The 15,284-nt window shown below is 43.7% G+C and overlaps 1 protein-coding gene across 1 annotated transcript; it reads left to right on the forward strand.

Annotated features, from left to right (window-relative positions):
* Positions 1 to 5,735: 5,735 nt before the first annotated feature.
* Positions 5,736 to 15,186, forward strand: ASB4 (ankyrin repeat and SOCS box containing 4). Its single transcript, XM_015649147.2, has 5 exons — positions 5,736 to 5,949; positions 9,359 to 9,658; positions 11,801 to 12,291; positions 13,911 to 14,024; positions 14,639 to 15,186. Exons 1-5 carry the CDS (start codon positions 5,736 to 5,738, stop codon positions 14,825 to 14,827), a joined length of 1,308 nt encoding a protein of 435 aa, XP_015504633.1. The 3' UTR covers positions 14,828 to 15,186.
* Positions 15,187 to 15,284: the final 98 nt, after the last annotated feature.

The following is a 15,284-nucleotide window of genomic DNA, read 5'->3' on the forward strand; positions in this document are numbered from 1 at the left end:
TTCCCAGGCCAGCAAGGAGTTGGCTCTCTGGTGTCTGTTTAAAGAATACCAATACTGCTTCTGCTGAAAGTGTTTCTATTTTCATACATCAGCATTTTGATCCAAGAAAACTGGCATTGTAGAGCAGTTTCAGAACTGGAGATCCTTTCACACTTTGGCTCTTTGCCTGTCCTAAAACTCCTGTCACTTTATTCAATATATATTTAATATCAAGGAGATCATTTAATACATAGGAACCATCTCAGAGACACCATCTCAGGTCTACACAAATCTCACTTTGACAGGCAAGGCAAAAATTGTTGGGAAGAGCTGATGATGATCATCTTCAGCCAGCTGCTGCCATGGTTCAGCCCCAGCAGGGAGCCCAGCCAAACAGCAGCAGCTCCACATCAGAGTGGGTAGGGGAGAGGCAGCTGCCTGCAAGGCACTTTCTATGGGCAGTGGATTATTTTTGCTCTGAAAGAATGCTTGTCTTTAAAGTACTGCTTTCCACAGGCTTTGTTGAAACCATAGTCCAAACCTCACTGCATCAGGAGGAAAAAGAGGTAAAGATTCACATTCATGTTTAAGTCCTACTGTTTTACATACTGTTGGATACTCAGACATCAAACTGCAAAATACATAAGAATTTTCCACTAAACATATATATGTCTTCTTCATGTCTTAAAAATACTAGCCACCTGATTTTAAATTCTGTGTTCATGCTTTGTGCTTACAACACTCATGCCCTTTGAACCAAAGAGAACCTTCAAGCATTCTGGTTTGGTATATTTCTTATAATGGTTTTGTAGAACAAGTGCATTTTGCACATACTTTTTATAGGCCAATAAACTAATAATTATCTTAGTAGTAGTTTTTGAAAGACTATTCTTTAATGTAAAATACCTAATTTAACACCACCCCTCCAATATCAATGGCTAATCCAACTCTGAGTTTCTGAACATGCTAATAAATACACTGATAGCAGGAACTGGAACAATGGAAATGGCTCCCTGGGGCTGAAGATGGAAAGAACAGGCACAAAAATTAAAAAAAAAAAACCTGTGGAAGGGTGGGCTAAGTTTTCACCATGAAGACAAGAACCTCCATGAGAACAAAATTCTGGATTTTTTCCATCAGCTTTTGATTTTGTAACATGTGTGTACCTTAAGGCTTAAGCTCATCAGTTGCTCCATATTTCTAAATGACTCTTGCTTTACTGAAAATAAAGCTGTAAGGTCCCAGCTCTCCTGGGCACACAGGTTCCCAGTTCCTAGGAGCTGTATTTCACTGACTTGGGAAGTTTATGTCTAAATGCCTTTCAGTATCTGAGACCATTTCCATCCCTTGCAAATGAGAACAAAAATGAAATAATATAGCAAAGAACAAACAGAGGATTCAAAACTAATGATACTAAGAAGGTTTCAGGTTAACCAGTCACAGGGATGAATTTACAGAGATGATTTTTCTCGAAAGATGATTTACAGCTGAGCACCTGAAGAGGATAGTTTGCACCTGGCAGAGCTAAAGTGCTTTTGTCCTAATAAGAAATAAAACAAGAAGCATGGGGATGATTTATGTAATCTTCACACCCAGAGTCAGCATCCTGGAAAAAGAAAATCAGATAAAATATAATGATGGCTAAAGCTGGCAGAAAGATGTGCAGCAGTGAAAAAAAAAATCAATATTAATATTAGGAAAAAAATGTGCTAGATGAATAAGAGAGCTGGGCTTAATCCAGTTTGGGAGCGAAGAGCTGACAAGAAACAAGGGATACACTTGGCAGCACAAGGGATATACGAGGTAATATTGCCCACTGAGTCAGACTTGGTCTGATGCTGAAAGGGCCAGGGCAGAGTGAGGGTTGTGATCACTACTGCAACAGCATTTCTACAAGCATGAGCTGTTCAGAAGAGATCAAAGTGTGGGATTAACTCAAGGATCTGCTTTTTGCTTCAGGCCCACAGATCTGACATCCAGTGCATTTCCCTCCTTAGTATGTAAGGCTCCAGAGCAGAACAGGAGGTGTGCTCCTGCTGTTGAAGTGACCCCCATTAGCTGGCCACCAACCTCCCTGGCCAGGCGTGCTGGGACACTGCTGCAGGGCAGCTCCCTCTGCAGCTGGGCAGAGGAGAACCTTTGTGACACCGCCTGTGTGGGTGACCCTGCATCCACTGCTGCCACAGGAACAGGGTTGTTACAGGACAGGCTGGCTGGCCAGGACTGCCAGGGGACTGCCAGGATGTTCACCATCACAACTTGGAACAGCCCCATGCTTCTGCTTGCATCACCACCATTCTTTGGGAGCATCTCTCCTTTTGCTGGCTTCCTGCCTGCTCCAGCATAGAGTTCAGGATGTTGGTTTTCACCTCCAAATTCCCTTCAAGCTGTTCCCAGCACTTCTGTGAATTATGTGGCTGCCAACAGATTACTGCTCTACATCAGCAAGTGTCAGTGAAGGGGTGCTGGCTCCTCAGGAATCATGCTCTGCACAGTCTGGCAGTATGTCTTTTCTCATTCTCTGCTTAAGCCTGTCTTTATCTTCTTATGAGCAGTCCCAGCTCTGATTTTCATGCACACTCCCGTGCCGTCATCCTTCTCACACCACCACCCCAATGGTGCTCACACACTCACCTCCAGGCAGCTATCCCCTGCTCAACTCAGCTGCTTGGTGCCCAACCTGATAAAGGACATGACCCACTGAAAGCAGTGGAAATATTCCCTTGACTTCAGTGAACTTCAGAATAAGCCGGTGGTAATGCTGATGGAGAGGGACCCCAGCAGCCCAGCTAAGGCCAGGGACAAAGATCTCGTCACCTGAAGTGGGAAGCAGAGTGCACCTCAAGAGGTTGTCTGCTCTGCTCTTGTTTGCTGTGTAACCTTCACACCTGCTATGTATGAGCTGCTGTAACCACTTTTGAGAGGCAGATCCAGCCTGTCCCCCAAGGTGCAGGTGTTTGTGTGCCTGTGGTTCATCCTGTGCTGTGGAGCACAAAGAAGGGTTGGGGGAAGGAGCTGTCTCTCTGGAAAAAATGTGCCTTTGCATTTTTTCTGTAATTTAGACAATTGATCCTAAATGATGAAACCCTGTTTTTTTACTGGGCATGGTATGTGAATGCACAGCACCCATGAAAGTGGCCTCAAGTCTAACTTGTAAATATTGTAAATACTGTAGCTGCCACTTATTTAACCAAGGGATGAGCTATTGTTTCACAGTACAATGTTCAGAGTATTTGGCAGAGCTGGGGATTGGGTGACATCGGTGCTGACTTTCAAAATCAAACTGCCACCTTGTGGTATGGTGTGGGAGAAGTCTGCAGGAAATCGTACAGACAACAGGAATACAAATACATAGTAAAAACTGGTCCCTTTTGTCCCCTCATGTCTTACAGCATTTTTGTATTCTTCAATATGTTTTGACTATTCTTCGGGCAAATTAATAAAAAATTACGTCGTGCTTTAAAAAGACTATATTTTTGTGATTGTTTGTCAATGCAAAATACAGAAACATTTCCTTATTCTTGTGCAATTGTACTGAAACCATGCATATGAATAAATTTTTTCAAAGTTCAACCCAAGTCCTGCTTACAGGAAAACACTAACTAGTAAGGCCACATAGGCATCTATATAAGCTATAGACATATGTATAATTGCTTCTTTTCTCTCTTTTAAACTTAATGATGTTAAGAAAAATTTCTGTGGGAGTCAGAGCAAGGCCACACAAATTGCTGAAGGTGAGCAAGTTGTAATGCATAATCTGGTCTGAGGTGCTGTTCCTTCCTGTGCATACTCTTGGACCATGACAAATGTAAGGTAATTTTTAAAGCAGCCTTCTCTTTCACTGTGGGCAAAACCAGCACAAATTACTTCACCTTGCTTGTCAACCAAGAGCAAGCAGGATGGATCAGCAGATGTGCAATATCTGTTACAGCAATGTGCTCGTGCATGCCAACCTTTGAGCAGCAGAGAGGCATGGAGATGTCCCAGCACAAGCCTTTCAGCCAGATTGAACATCCTCCTGTCATGTAATACCATTTATGAAAGATGATAGATAAAAAGGTAATCAACTCCAAAATTGAAAGTGTAGCTGAGGTGGACAACTGATTGCAGCCAGATATCAGTGCTTTGTGCATCCATGACTTTCCAGGAATATAGTGGTTCAAAAATAAAGTTGCAGGTAACAAGAAGCCTGTAAGATCTGGAGTTCACATCCTGTTCCTCTCCTCATACCAGAGAAGCTGGTACACTTTTTTTAAAGCCTGAAGTCAGCCACTACTGAAAGTAACAAAGTAAGCAGGTGGTTCTGCAGGAGGGAATGTAAAGGTATGAAGAGCCTAATGCTGACTTTGCTCTTAAGCCTCAAAAGACACAGATGAGCTCCCTGGGACCTATAGCACCAGGGTAAGACATTTTCCTTCCCCTTGTGTCTATTTCAATGTACATTACCTTGGGGAATTAGTTTTTGTAAAGCATTTTTCATTTAGAAGTAAACAGGTAGAAGGAACTCACAAATATGAACTGCTGTCTGGTACCACCTTTGCTGAGCACAGGTTGTGACAGGTGACAGCTGGTGAGCAGTCCCATGGACAGGGGTCCTGCAGGTGCTGATGGGGCTGCCTGAGGAACCTGGCCCCTGGAAACCCTTCGAGCAGAGAGGCTGCTCTGACTTCCACTGTCACCTGGCTCACATCTCTCCATCAGCCCAGCTGGCAGCCAAACTCACAGGAAGGAGAAATATGAAGATTGCTTTATAATGGTGTATGTAGTGGTGTCTGCTTTGCTGGGTGATTTGAATCAAGGGTAAATAGTGTCCTTCTAGCTATGGTCTCACCCAGAAACCCAGGTGGGTGCAGGTGTGAACCACTTCTAGGTGATGCATGGCAGCAACTCATGCTAGCTATGTGTGGGTTTTCATCCTCTAACTGCTGTCAGTATAGGAATGGGGCTGGCAAAGACTGCAGGAAAAAGCAGGGAGGGGGCAGTGTTCAGTGGGTGATGGGCTTGTGAGAGAGAACTTCTGAATTTAGATGAAGGGTGAGCAGGGGAAGAAGAGCCTATGGACCCATGAAGCCTCCTGTGCTTGCAGCTGAGTCAATTCACACACAAACCCCCTGCAATGTATGAGATCCCCCACCCCATGATGCAGCTGTACAGCCCTGCAGGCCCCTTGTGCCAGCATTTCTTCTTCCAAGGAGACCTGCCTGTTTCCCCTGAACTCAGCACCAACAAGCAGGATGCTGTCCTGGAAAAGAGTGGGTTACCTCCCACATGGAGAGCGCCTTGCAGATTTTTTAGATTTTTTTTTCCCCTGAATTGCACTAGTTAAAAGTCATCTGCAGGCAAAGCATCCTATCCCACTGCAGCCAATAATCAGCCATGGCAACTCTGAAAGGGAGTGTGGGTGCTTCTCCAGCTGAGAAAAAACACCCAGAACTAGTGTCTTTTAATGTAAGTGTATGGGCAGGACCAGAAGGTAATCAGCTAGTTAATGAAGCTTAATGTGTATGAAGCCCATGAAGATAACTCTTATTTTGTTTTAATTGCCAGTGTGTCTGTCCTCGCTTTCATCAAAAGAGCGTGGTGATATCTAAGAGTGGCATTTCGATGCCCGAAATGCTCCTCATAAAAATAGAACAAGCAGATCAGCATGACTGAGTGATAAAATTACCTTCTGGTCTTCAGAAACTTCAGCATGCAACTGTGCTGTAGGGACCTCAGTGTGCCCCTCTTCACAGCAAAAACAGATACGTTTGGAAATGGATTTGGAGGAGACATACAGAGAGGGAGAGAACACAGAGGGGAAAATTACTCGAGCTGCAGCTGCTAAGTTGGTGAAAAAAGCTTTTTTCGAAGCCCTGAAGTCCAATGCCTTTGAAACACTGGAAGAGCTCTTGAGCCAAAAGAAAATAGACGTGGACACAGTGTTTGAAGTGGAAGATGAAAACCTGATTCTGGCATCCTACAAACAAGGTAAATGTGGCAGCATTCACCAGACAGGAAGTAGAGGGGTTTCAGTGATTTTCAAGGAGCTGTGGCCTTTTATCTCTTCTGAAGCTGCAGCAGAAGCTGATCCACAGGCAGTACTGTCCCAGCAGGCTCACATGGCCAGGGCCACTGTAGCAGGGGAGCTTATCAGCTGTGTGGGCTTGGTGAAGGGCAGGCCAGAGCCCAGCCTGAGCCTCGGTGCTGCAGCTGCAGGAGACTCCAGGAAGAGAACCCTTTGCCATTTCCTCACAGAGAACTTGGGTGCAAATCCCAGAATAGACACATGCAGGCTAAAAGGGGGTGTATACATTTCTTGCATTAATCCATTCACATATAAAGACTATTTAGAAACATAAAATATTCCCTGTCTTCTATTTCCAAAGGAAGTAAAGTGGATTCTCCGTAGCTCAAGGGAACTAAGGAAATACTGTGGACCTTGGATGTTGCTGGATGGGAGAAGGTTTATTTTTACAAATGACAGAAAATGAGGATGTGCTAGTTTATCAAAACAGAAAAATAATCTGGAAAAAAGCAACCAGAACAATCAACACAACATCTGTTTTAGAGTGTAGAAAACCCAAACCATTTCCCAGCCAGACACTGAGAGTTTCCAAAACCTTACAACTTAAAGCAAAAAAGTAAGTTTGCTCTTTGCTAAAATCCACATACTTCATGACCTACTTGCCAACAGACTCTTCTTCTGTATTTAGAAAGCAGTAATGATCAGTCTCTGCCAGAAGTTAATCATATGTGGAGATAAACACCTCTGAAACCAGCAGCACAGCAAGTGCACTTTCTCTTCTGTGGCAAAAAGAAGGGACCATCTCACCTCTTCTCTTTTCCTGTGTTTACCCCTTCTTTAATAATTGGTTCCTGCTCTTTTGATTTCTTCAGGGTGGGGATGGTGCAGTCATGATGTACTTCCCCCAGGGACAGTGTATGAACTAAGCTACACTGTGCTGAGTTTATCTTCTTCTGTCCTCAGCAGACTAAAATGCAATCTGATTGTGGTTTGAGACTACAGGATTAATGAAAAGATTATTAATCACAGACCAATTGACTGCAATCATTAACTACTCTCTTTTGCAGAATTCTGTTTTCCAAAAAGTAGAGACAGAGGAAAATGTATCCTTATGGCCCAAATCATAGTATTGTATTCATTTTTTCTGAAAGGCGGGAAACACTTCTATCAACTTTTGTGTAAATTTTAATTTTGATCTGAATGATAGATAACTGTGAAATAATAATATGAAAGGGGGATTTCCTTGAGGATGAAGGGGAGAGAAAAATTTACCACCCCACCATTCTGACAATCTGAGCCTTGCCATAGCCCTTAGTGGTGAAGTGGAAAAGAGATGTCAAGGATGACAGAGTGACTTTTCTTCCTCTCTTACAAAGAGGATGAGAGCTCTCAAAGATGCTGATGTTGCTTGCAGCATGGGTTTTTTATGTTACTAACCAAAAAAACAAGTAAGCTGAATGAGGTTTCCCATGGGGCCCACATCTGCTTCCAGCTCAGCGTCTGTCCCTGTCCCTCCGAGCTCAGTCGACAGGTTTGGGCAGAGGATATGGGAGATGTTCCCTGGGAATGTCTGAGCACAACTCACCTGTGAGTTGCAAGCAGCACAGGCAACAGAAATATATTGTGGACTCAGGCAGGAGAATTGTGGCTATAAAAAAGTGATAACCTGGCATTTAATATCTTTTTCCTGCTGTTAATGTATAATTTATTGCTTATATCTGGCCATAAATGGGAGACCCAGCCCTTTGTGGGATAAGCTGGAAGTGCCTCACAGCTCACTGGTAGCAAGGGGGAACACTGCACGTGCAGTTGGACAGGGAGGGGATTTAAGAAGCTTGCTCTGCTATATGCAGAGACTTTGGGATACAGCCCACCTTGTCTGTGCCTGGTTTGAGGGTTTATGATGAGAAGGTTGCCCTAAGAGAGTTGCCAGTGTAAGCTGCACAGTCAGCAGGTTGAGTGTCCTCAGAGGAGGCTGTCACCCTGCTCGGGCACGCTGGGGCCTCAGGGCTGCTGCTCTTGCCATTTACAGTGTGGGTTCCTTGAGAACTGGGTTTGGCAGTCCCAAAAATTTGGTCCTAGAGTAGATGACATGGTCTGCAGTTTCTTGCCCCTATCTGAAAATATACTTGTAATTTATCTAAGAGGGAAGAAGAATTTGAATCCATTTCTCCCTGCCACCGGCACTTTGTTTCCTTCCTGCTTGTACCTAATGAATACTGTAAAAACTGTATACATGTGACATTAGTGTTGGAAAACTGCATTAAACTAGAGACTAAAAAAAGAAGGTTTGAATTAATTTGACCTCTCTATATGTCTCTATTTTTTTGTGTGTGTGTTTTCCACATGATAACAGATTTCAACCAGGCAATTGTCCAAGGAGAAATAGATAAATCAAACCCAGAGAATTTTATAGTCACATTCTAGCTAAGATGCAGGTACTGTATATAAAAAAAAAACATATTTAAACTTCTCTTGCCCTTCTGCACATTGTTATGATGTTTTACTTTTCTCAAACAAGTGGTGATAGTAATCACTTCTGAGACTGTGTCTGTGCAGTCATCAAGCATATAGTCCTGACTTGGGAACAAGTATTTATGTGTTATTTGGCCTTACACCTGTTTGTAAATAAACAAAAGAAAAAAATCATTGTGACATTTTCTGAGAAAAAAAACAATCGTTTTGCAGCCAAATTTCATGCTAAGGTGTCACTGCTTGTATTTGGCTCTTCAGCCTAACTTACATCAGCATCCAATCTCCTCACTCTGTGCTCCTCAGGGCAGTAGTTGGCAGGAGGTCCCTGACACAGCTGCAGCCGTATTGCCAAGGGTCATCTATGTGTAATGCATCCCTGGAGGTCTGAATCCAGCCCCTGACATGCAAGATCCTGCCATCTCCCACACAGAAACAGTAGGATGAGCTGTCTGTTGAGTCACTGTCCTAAGTAAACGCTGTTGTCTCATTCCAATGTCACCTTTGTTCAGCTATTGGCAGGCTGGAGATCCAACTTCCCCATATTTTTTAGCTGGTGGCATTTCAAACTCTCTAAGCAATTTTTTTTGTTGTTGTTTTTTGTTGTTGTTGTTGTTTTTGTATTGTTTAATCTATACCAGTCACAAAAAAGTCTGATAGCTTCTTTTGGAGTACATCTACATGGGAATTATCTTCCCAAAAGGCAGGCTATTCAGCACACATAGTAACAGTGCTTTATGAAGTTATGCTTGAGAGAACTTTGTGTGCATTATGCTGGTGAAATTACAGTAAATTACATTAAAACTCCAACCCTTTCTTCCCCTTCAATTATTCTCAGTAGGTGAATAGTCCAAAGAAAAGTCTTTGCCAAGACTGGTAACATATTCTCACTTTGTACAGGGTACTGGCTTCCCAGCTACAAATTAAAAATATCTTGGGCAACTGGACTTCATCTAGCTGTCATGTATGGACATCTGGAGAGTCTTTTGGTCCTCCTCAATCACAAAGCTACAATCAACTGCCGGCCCAATGGAAAAGCTGCCATCCACATAGCCTGTGAAATGGCAAATGTTGAGTGTCTCAAGATCCTTTGCAACCATGGAGCTAAGCTGAACTGCTTTTCTATGAGCGGGCAGGCACCCCTGCACTTCTGTACAACACGAACCTCCATGCCTTGTGCCCAGCAGCTGCTTTGGAGAGGTAAGGTAAAGCTCTGGAGCATCTCTCATGGCATGGACAAAGATGCTGGGCATGGCCTGGCCTTTCTCTTAGGAGGCAACTTTTGAAAGTAGATGTGTATTTATCCTTTCCACCCACAGGTGACTCGTGTCTTTATCCCAGACCCCTTGTCCTCATCTCTTTGATCAGAGGAAATTCCTCCCGTTCTGTTTCCTCACCTCATTTGTATTTTCCATTCATTTACCACTGGTCCTTACTCCAAGATTGTTTCCCATTTCAGTGCCTCCAGTCCACTGCCCAATCAGTCCATCAGCAGCAGAGCTCCTCTGAATCACAGAGTTTCTATTTCTCTTGGGGTTTTTTCTGTCTTATTCATCTAGGCTTACTATTGAGCTATTTTCACATGAAAGGGTACCCCTCGTCTTCTTTCTTGTTCAAATTTCCTGGACATGAGTAAAATTTTTCCAACCACTTGTTTTTTGAGATCTGGCCTTGAAAAATTTGATGCAGTTTTTCATACTGTCTTTTCATTTGTCATGGATGCAGCCAAGCTCATGCCTGGAGGGAAAAAAAGAGCATTATATAAGATTTTTGTTTTCCCAAAGTAAGGTACATGATGCTGCAGGTTGTCTGCAACAAATGAGGATATGAATAGATGTAATTCTTCCATAAACATATTTGTCACACACTATTTTCTGAACAGAAGGGTACTGACACAGGACACAGTAAGAGAAACACAGTTCAAGACTTTAGTTACAGAGAGACTCCTCTATTTATCACACTGTGCCATGGCAATACAAATGATTTTGGGTTGGTTTTGTTACATGTGTTGTTATTGAAAGCTTTTCCTGAGATTCAGAGCCCAAGTGCAAAGTCCATGCTCTGTGGGCAAGACAATCTGCAGTCATAAATGAATAACAACATTGCTTTTCTTCTGCTGGAAAGATACATATTATTTTGTTTGGTAGAAAGGAAAATAAATGCTGCCAGTTGTACCCTGCCCAGAGCAAAGAGTCCTGCCAGCAGGAGTTGAATTTGCTAGCATAGAAAAGCTTAAAAGTCAAATGTACTCTTATGAAACACAGTATAGGATGAATGCAAGTGAAAGGATGTAATCTGCAGGCTTTCTCCACCCACCCATCAACAACAGAATAATAGTACTTTAAAAGCCACCCTTCCTCCCAAAGCACCCTTTAAACTCTGATTTCCATATGAGCTGAATGCTGAGGCTCCAAATAGAATGGGAAAGGTCTGGAGCAAACCTTGTCAGGTGTGCACTTTCCCAGAGCAGCGCCCAGCAAGAGCTGAAGCCAGGGTGTCAGATAATGTCCCTGCCCCAGTTTCCGAGCTGCTTCTCTCACCTGCCGTCCCCGCTCAGTGGTGTCCCTTGGGCTCCATCCAGGTCACTGCAGTTTATTCCCCTCTGGCTAGGGCGGCAGGGCAAGCCGTGCTGATCCCACGTTTGGTTACCACTCCAAACTCGGATTGCCGGAGCCGCCTCAGGGACATGGAGCACGGCTAACACCCAGCAGGGCTTAGCAGCATTAGCAGCCGGGTTTTGCAGCCCGGAGGCGGCTCGGAGCCCGCTGTCCCCGCCGTGCAGGCTCGCCGCTCGGCAGATGGTGCTCTTGCTCCAGCTGCTGGACCCGCTCCGCAGCGCTTTGGAGCCGGCATCCCGACCCTCCACCGGGGACCCTGGCAGTGCTTCTTTAATATATGGTATCTTTAATACCCCGGATCTGTTATGAAATGTCCTTTCATCCAGGCTCGCCTTAACGAGGTGCTGCAGAGAGGGTTTTCAGGGTACAGAGCAGAGCAGGGCTGCTCTCTGGAGCAGGAGTAACTCTCTCCTTTCTCCACCAGTTCTCAATTTATAGGAAAAAGCATTTTACACGGAAATCTGGGCTTGCATGCTGCTCTGAAATAGAATGATCAGATAAGGTCTTCCAGCTTGGGGCCAGCATATCACATTTGAAGCTGGATCCAAGAACCTTGAGTTTCTAAGAGTTTCCCTGGAGACTTAACTAATGCAGGATCCATGCTGTTTGCATTTACACATATTTCATGCCAGCTGCCCACCCTGACCTTTTCCTTGGGAAGACAGAGAGATGGACAAACAAGTGTTTCATTGCCATCATTTCCCCCATCATCTTTCTTTGGCAGGAGCAAATGTGAACATAAGAACAAACAACAAAGACGAGGAGACTCCTCTGCATGTCGTTGCACGTTTGGGTGTCCCAGAGCTTGTGGCCTTTTACGTGGAACAGGGAGCACAGGTGGATGCTCTCAATGCCTACATGGAGACTCCCCTGGCCTGTGCAGCCTACTGGGCCCTCCACTATAAGGATCAGATATACAGCCAGGATCACCACCTCATCTGTCGGATGCTCCTAGACTATAAAGCAGAAGTGAATGCTCGTGATGAGGATTTCAAATCACCACTCCACAAAGCTGCCTGGAACTGTGATCATGTCCTGCTGCATATGCTGCTGGAGGCAGGAGCAGAAGCAAACATCATGGATGTCAATGGCTGTGCACCCCTACAGTACATCATAAAAGTGACATCTGTGCGGCCAGCTGCTCAGCCAGACATCTGCTACCAGCTGCTACTGAATCATGGAGCAGCTAGGATATACCCTCTGCAGTTCCATAAGGTTGTCTTCGTACAGTAGGGGTATGGAGAGAGGTGGGGTCTTGAACAGGAATGGGATGAGAGATCCAAACCTCAGGATTTAGTGCTATCTGAATTTGCAGGAGTCCTGTCAGTGTGGGCCCAGAATGTCCAAAACATTGTGAGATGACCTGCTGTAAGAGTGGTATCACTTAACTGCAGTGAAATTACAGTTGCCTGTACCAGAAACCAGACACATATCTAATTTTTGCTCTTAACCAACCTGAAATGCCAAACTCTAAATGCTGGTTGAAGCCTAGTTTTTCAGAGCAGATTCACTTTCCCATTTCAGAGAACTCACATCCCTTTGTCAAACCAATGGCTTCATACAGGTTTAACTAAGTTATATGAAATGCATATTTCATGGTCTCAACCAAGGATTAGCAATGAGACCACTTGATTCAGTTTGTCACATCTGACATTTTAAAATCTACTCAAATCTATTCAAAATGAAATTCTTCTCAATAAAGTTTCGGATTATTTCCAGGAAATTTGAGAATTAAGGAGATGTGCTGGGCCTGGGCTCATAGCTAATAACAAAATAAAAAAAAAATATTAATAAAATAATAATAAAAAAAAAGTATTGCAGGATCCATCCTAAAAAAGTTTTTAAACACCTGCAAAGCCCAAGACACTGACAGGAGTACCTAAGAGTCCTGTTATATCAGAGTACTAACTAAGCTTGCTGAAGTCAGGACCTATTCTCTCTCATCTCAGTACCCTAAGCAACAGTGTACAGTTCCCAACTGTATATGTAAATTTTAACAAGCCAAGCAACCAGAAGCCTTTGAATAAAATGCCAATTTTTTTTTTAATTGTGCCTTCCTGAGCCCAGGATGAGCAGGTTCTGTCTGTAGCAGAACAATGCTTAGTCTCCTAGAGGGTATTTGAGAGCAATGTCTGAAATCTCCTCTTCCTGCATCCTATTGCATGAAGCAAGTCTCTCTTCTAAACTATCATTTGCCCATCTGTAAAAATGTAGGTTATTTATCCCAGAGGGATGTTCTGCAGTTTTGTTTGTGAGACCTGCAGACTGCATGGGACGAAACTGGGTGAATGCAATGTTATCCCCTGCATATGAGTGACAATAGACTGGGGTTTTTTTCCTGTTGAGCTAAAATCACTGGGAAGAACAGTTGTGTCAGGTGCCTTGTGTGTCTTGAAAGCCTTACTTCTGAACTGTTTCTTCTGGTCATATTTTAAATTTTTTTCTTTAACAATGCATTTTTCATTCATATGATGGGGTTTTTCTGTGTTCATGAGCTGCATGTGCTGAAGCAAGAATTTTTGTGCATGGCTTTGCCTGGTGTTGAGTCACTCAACCCAGCTATGAACAAGACCTGGGTGATAAAGCCCACCCCATCTAGACAGCTGTGGAGATCTAAGGTAGCATTTATGTATGGTCTTAAACTGTGGATGAGCCTGGAGTTCCTTACTGTGCTTGCAGTAAGGTGTGGAGGGGCCCTGTGTCTTTTGCATCTCCAACTTCATCCTCTCACAATTGTTTGGCTGTGTCTCAGTTTGCCGTTGTGCAGTGCCAAGCACCCAGGCTAGCCCCAGCTCCCTGGTGGTACTCATGGTCTCCATGCATCCTGCCTGCAGGTGCTACAAGCCTGTCATTCCCACCCCAGAGCTGTGGAGGTGGTTGTCAACTCCTATGAACACATCAAATCGACATCTAAGTGGAAAGCAGCCATACCTGAGGATGTCTTGGAGGTAAGCTCTCAATGAGTTACAACTAAGTAAAATCCAGGCTTATTATTTGTATTACCCATACCAAACTATAAGAAAGAAAGAACAGTTTTGAAAGAAAAGAACATTTCAGAGGATGGGGGCTTTCCCTCTTAATATCTCTCATTTGACAAAAGCATATCACTCACTGAGAAAAAGACATATTTTTGATATTTTAATTGCAACATTATCCTTTGGAACACCCTCTGTGAGTGGTACAGCAGGAACTCAGCTGTCCCTCTAGTCAGCCAGTGAAAAGATTCTGGCTATGACTGCTGTTTCTTCAGATTTGTCAATATGTATATCTATATTTTTTTTTAAGTCAGCAAATATTTTTAAAGTGCCATATTAGACAGGTATTACTATGTACCTCTATGTTCTGTTTCATGGATCAGGTTTCTGTGAACAGGATGAGTTAGCTGCAAATGCAAGGGAGAATTTAAATGAAAAGTAAGAGATTAAAGAGGAAAAAATATGGTCAAAAGGCAAAACTGTGGGACAAACTATATGCTTTGACATAATTACACCTTTAATTCAAAAATCCTTACTCCAAATATTCTGGCTGCCCTAAAACACACTTGTGGTTGTTTTTTTTACAGCGGCACCAGGATTTCTATGACTCTTTGTTCACTGTGTGCAGCAATTCACCACGGTCACTGATGCACTTATGCAGATGTGCAATTCGGGCAATATTATCAGAAAGGTGCCATCGACAAGTCCCCTTGCTGTCCATTCCTCTGTCCATGAAGAAGTACTTGCTGCTGGAACCAGAAGGAATCATCTACTGAGCTGCAGCAGAGCAGGCTCTGGCATCTCCCTTCCCGGATCCATGTGCCTGTGTGGGGTGCCAGAGATCCAGGCACAGCCCTGACACAGCCCTGGGTGTGTGTCCATTTGCTGGCCAGCCTGCAAGCTGGACTGGCATTTACTGGCTCTCCATGGAGCTGCTCTCTTTCCCTACACTGAGAAATCACAGCTGCAGGCTGCAGTTTGTGCTGGGGAGGCAGAGCTGGAAAAGCCCCCGCTCCAAACACACCAAGGACACACACTGCTTTGTTCAGCCTGGCTTAAACAATACTGCTGCTTCCTTCAGTACTTATACCTCTGCCTGCCAGATAGCATTAGATTAAATCTGAGCAACCTTTGATATTGTTTCACTATGATTTTCTTCAGCTGTCATTTTGGGAGTAAAAGAAAGGATACTGTCAAAAAATAAGCCACAGAATTGCTTTCCCAGAATGAAAC

Source organism: Parus major, chromosome 2, assembly GCF_001522545.3.
Source record: "Parus major isolate Abel chromosome 2, Parus_major1.1, whole genome shotgun sequence".
In the NCBI taxonomy this organism is placed as follows: domain Eukaryota; kingdom Metazoa; phylum Chordata; class Aves; order Passeriformes; family Paridae; genus Parus; species Parus major.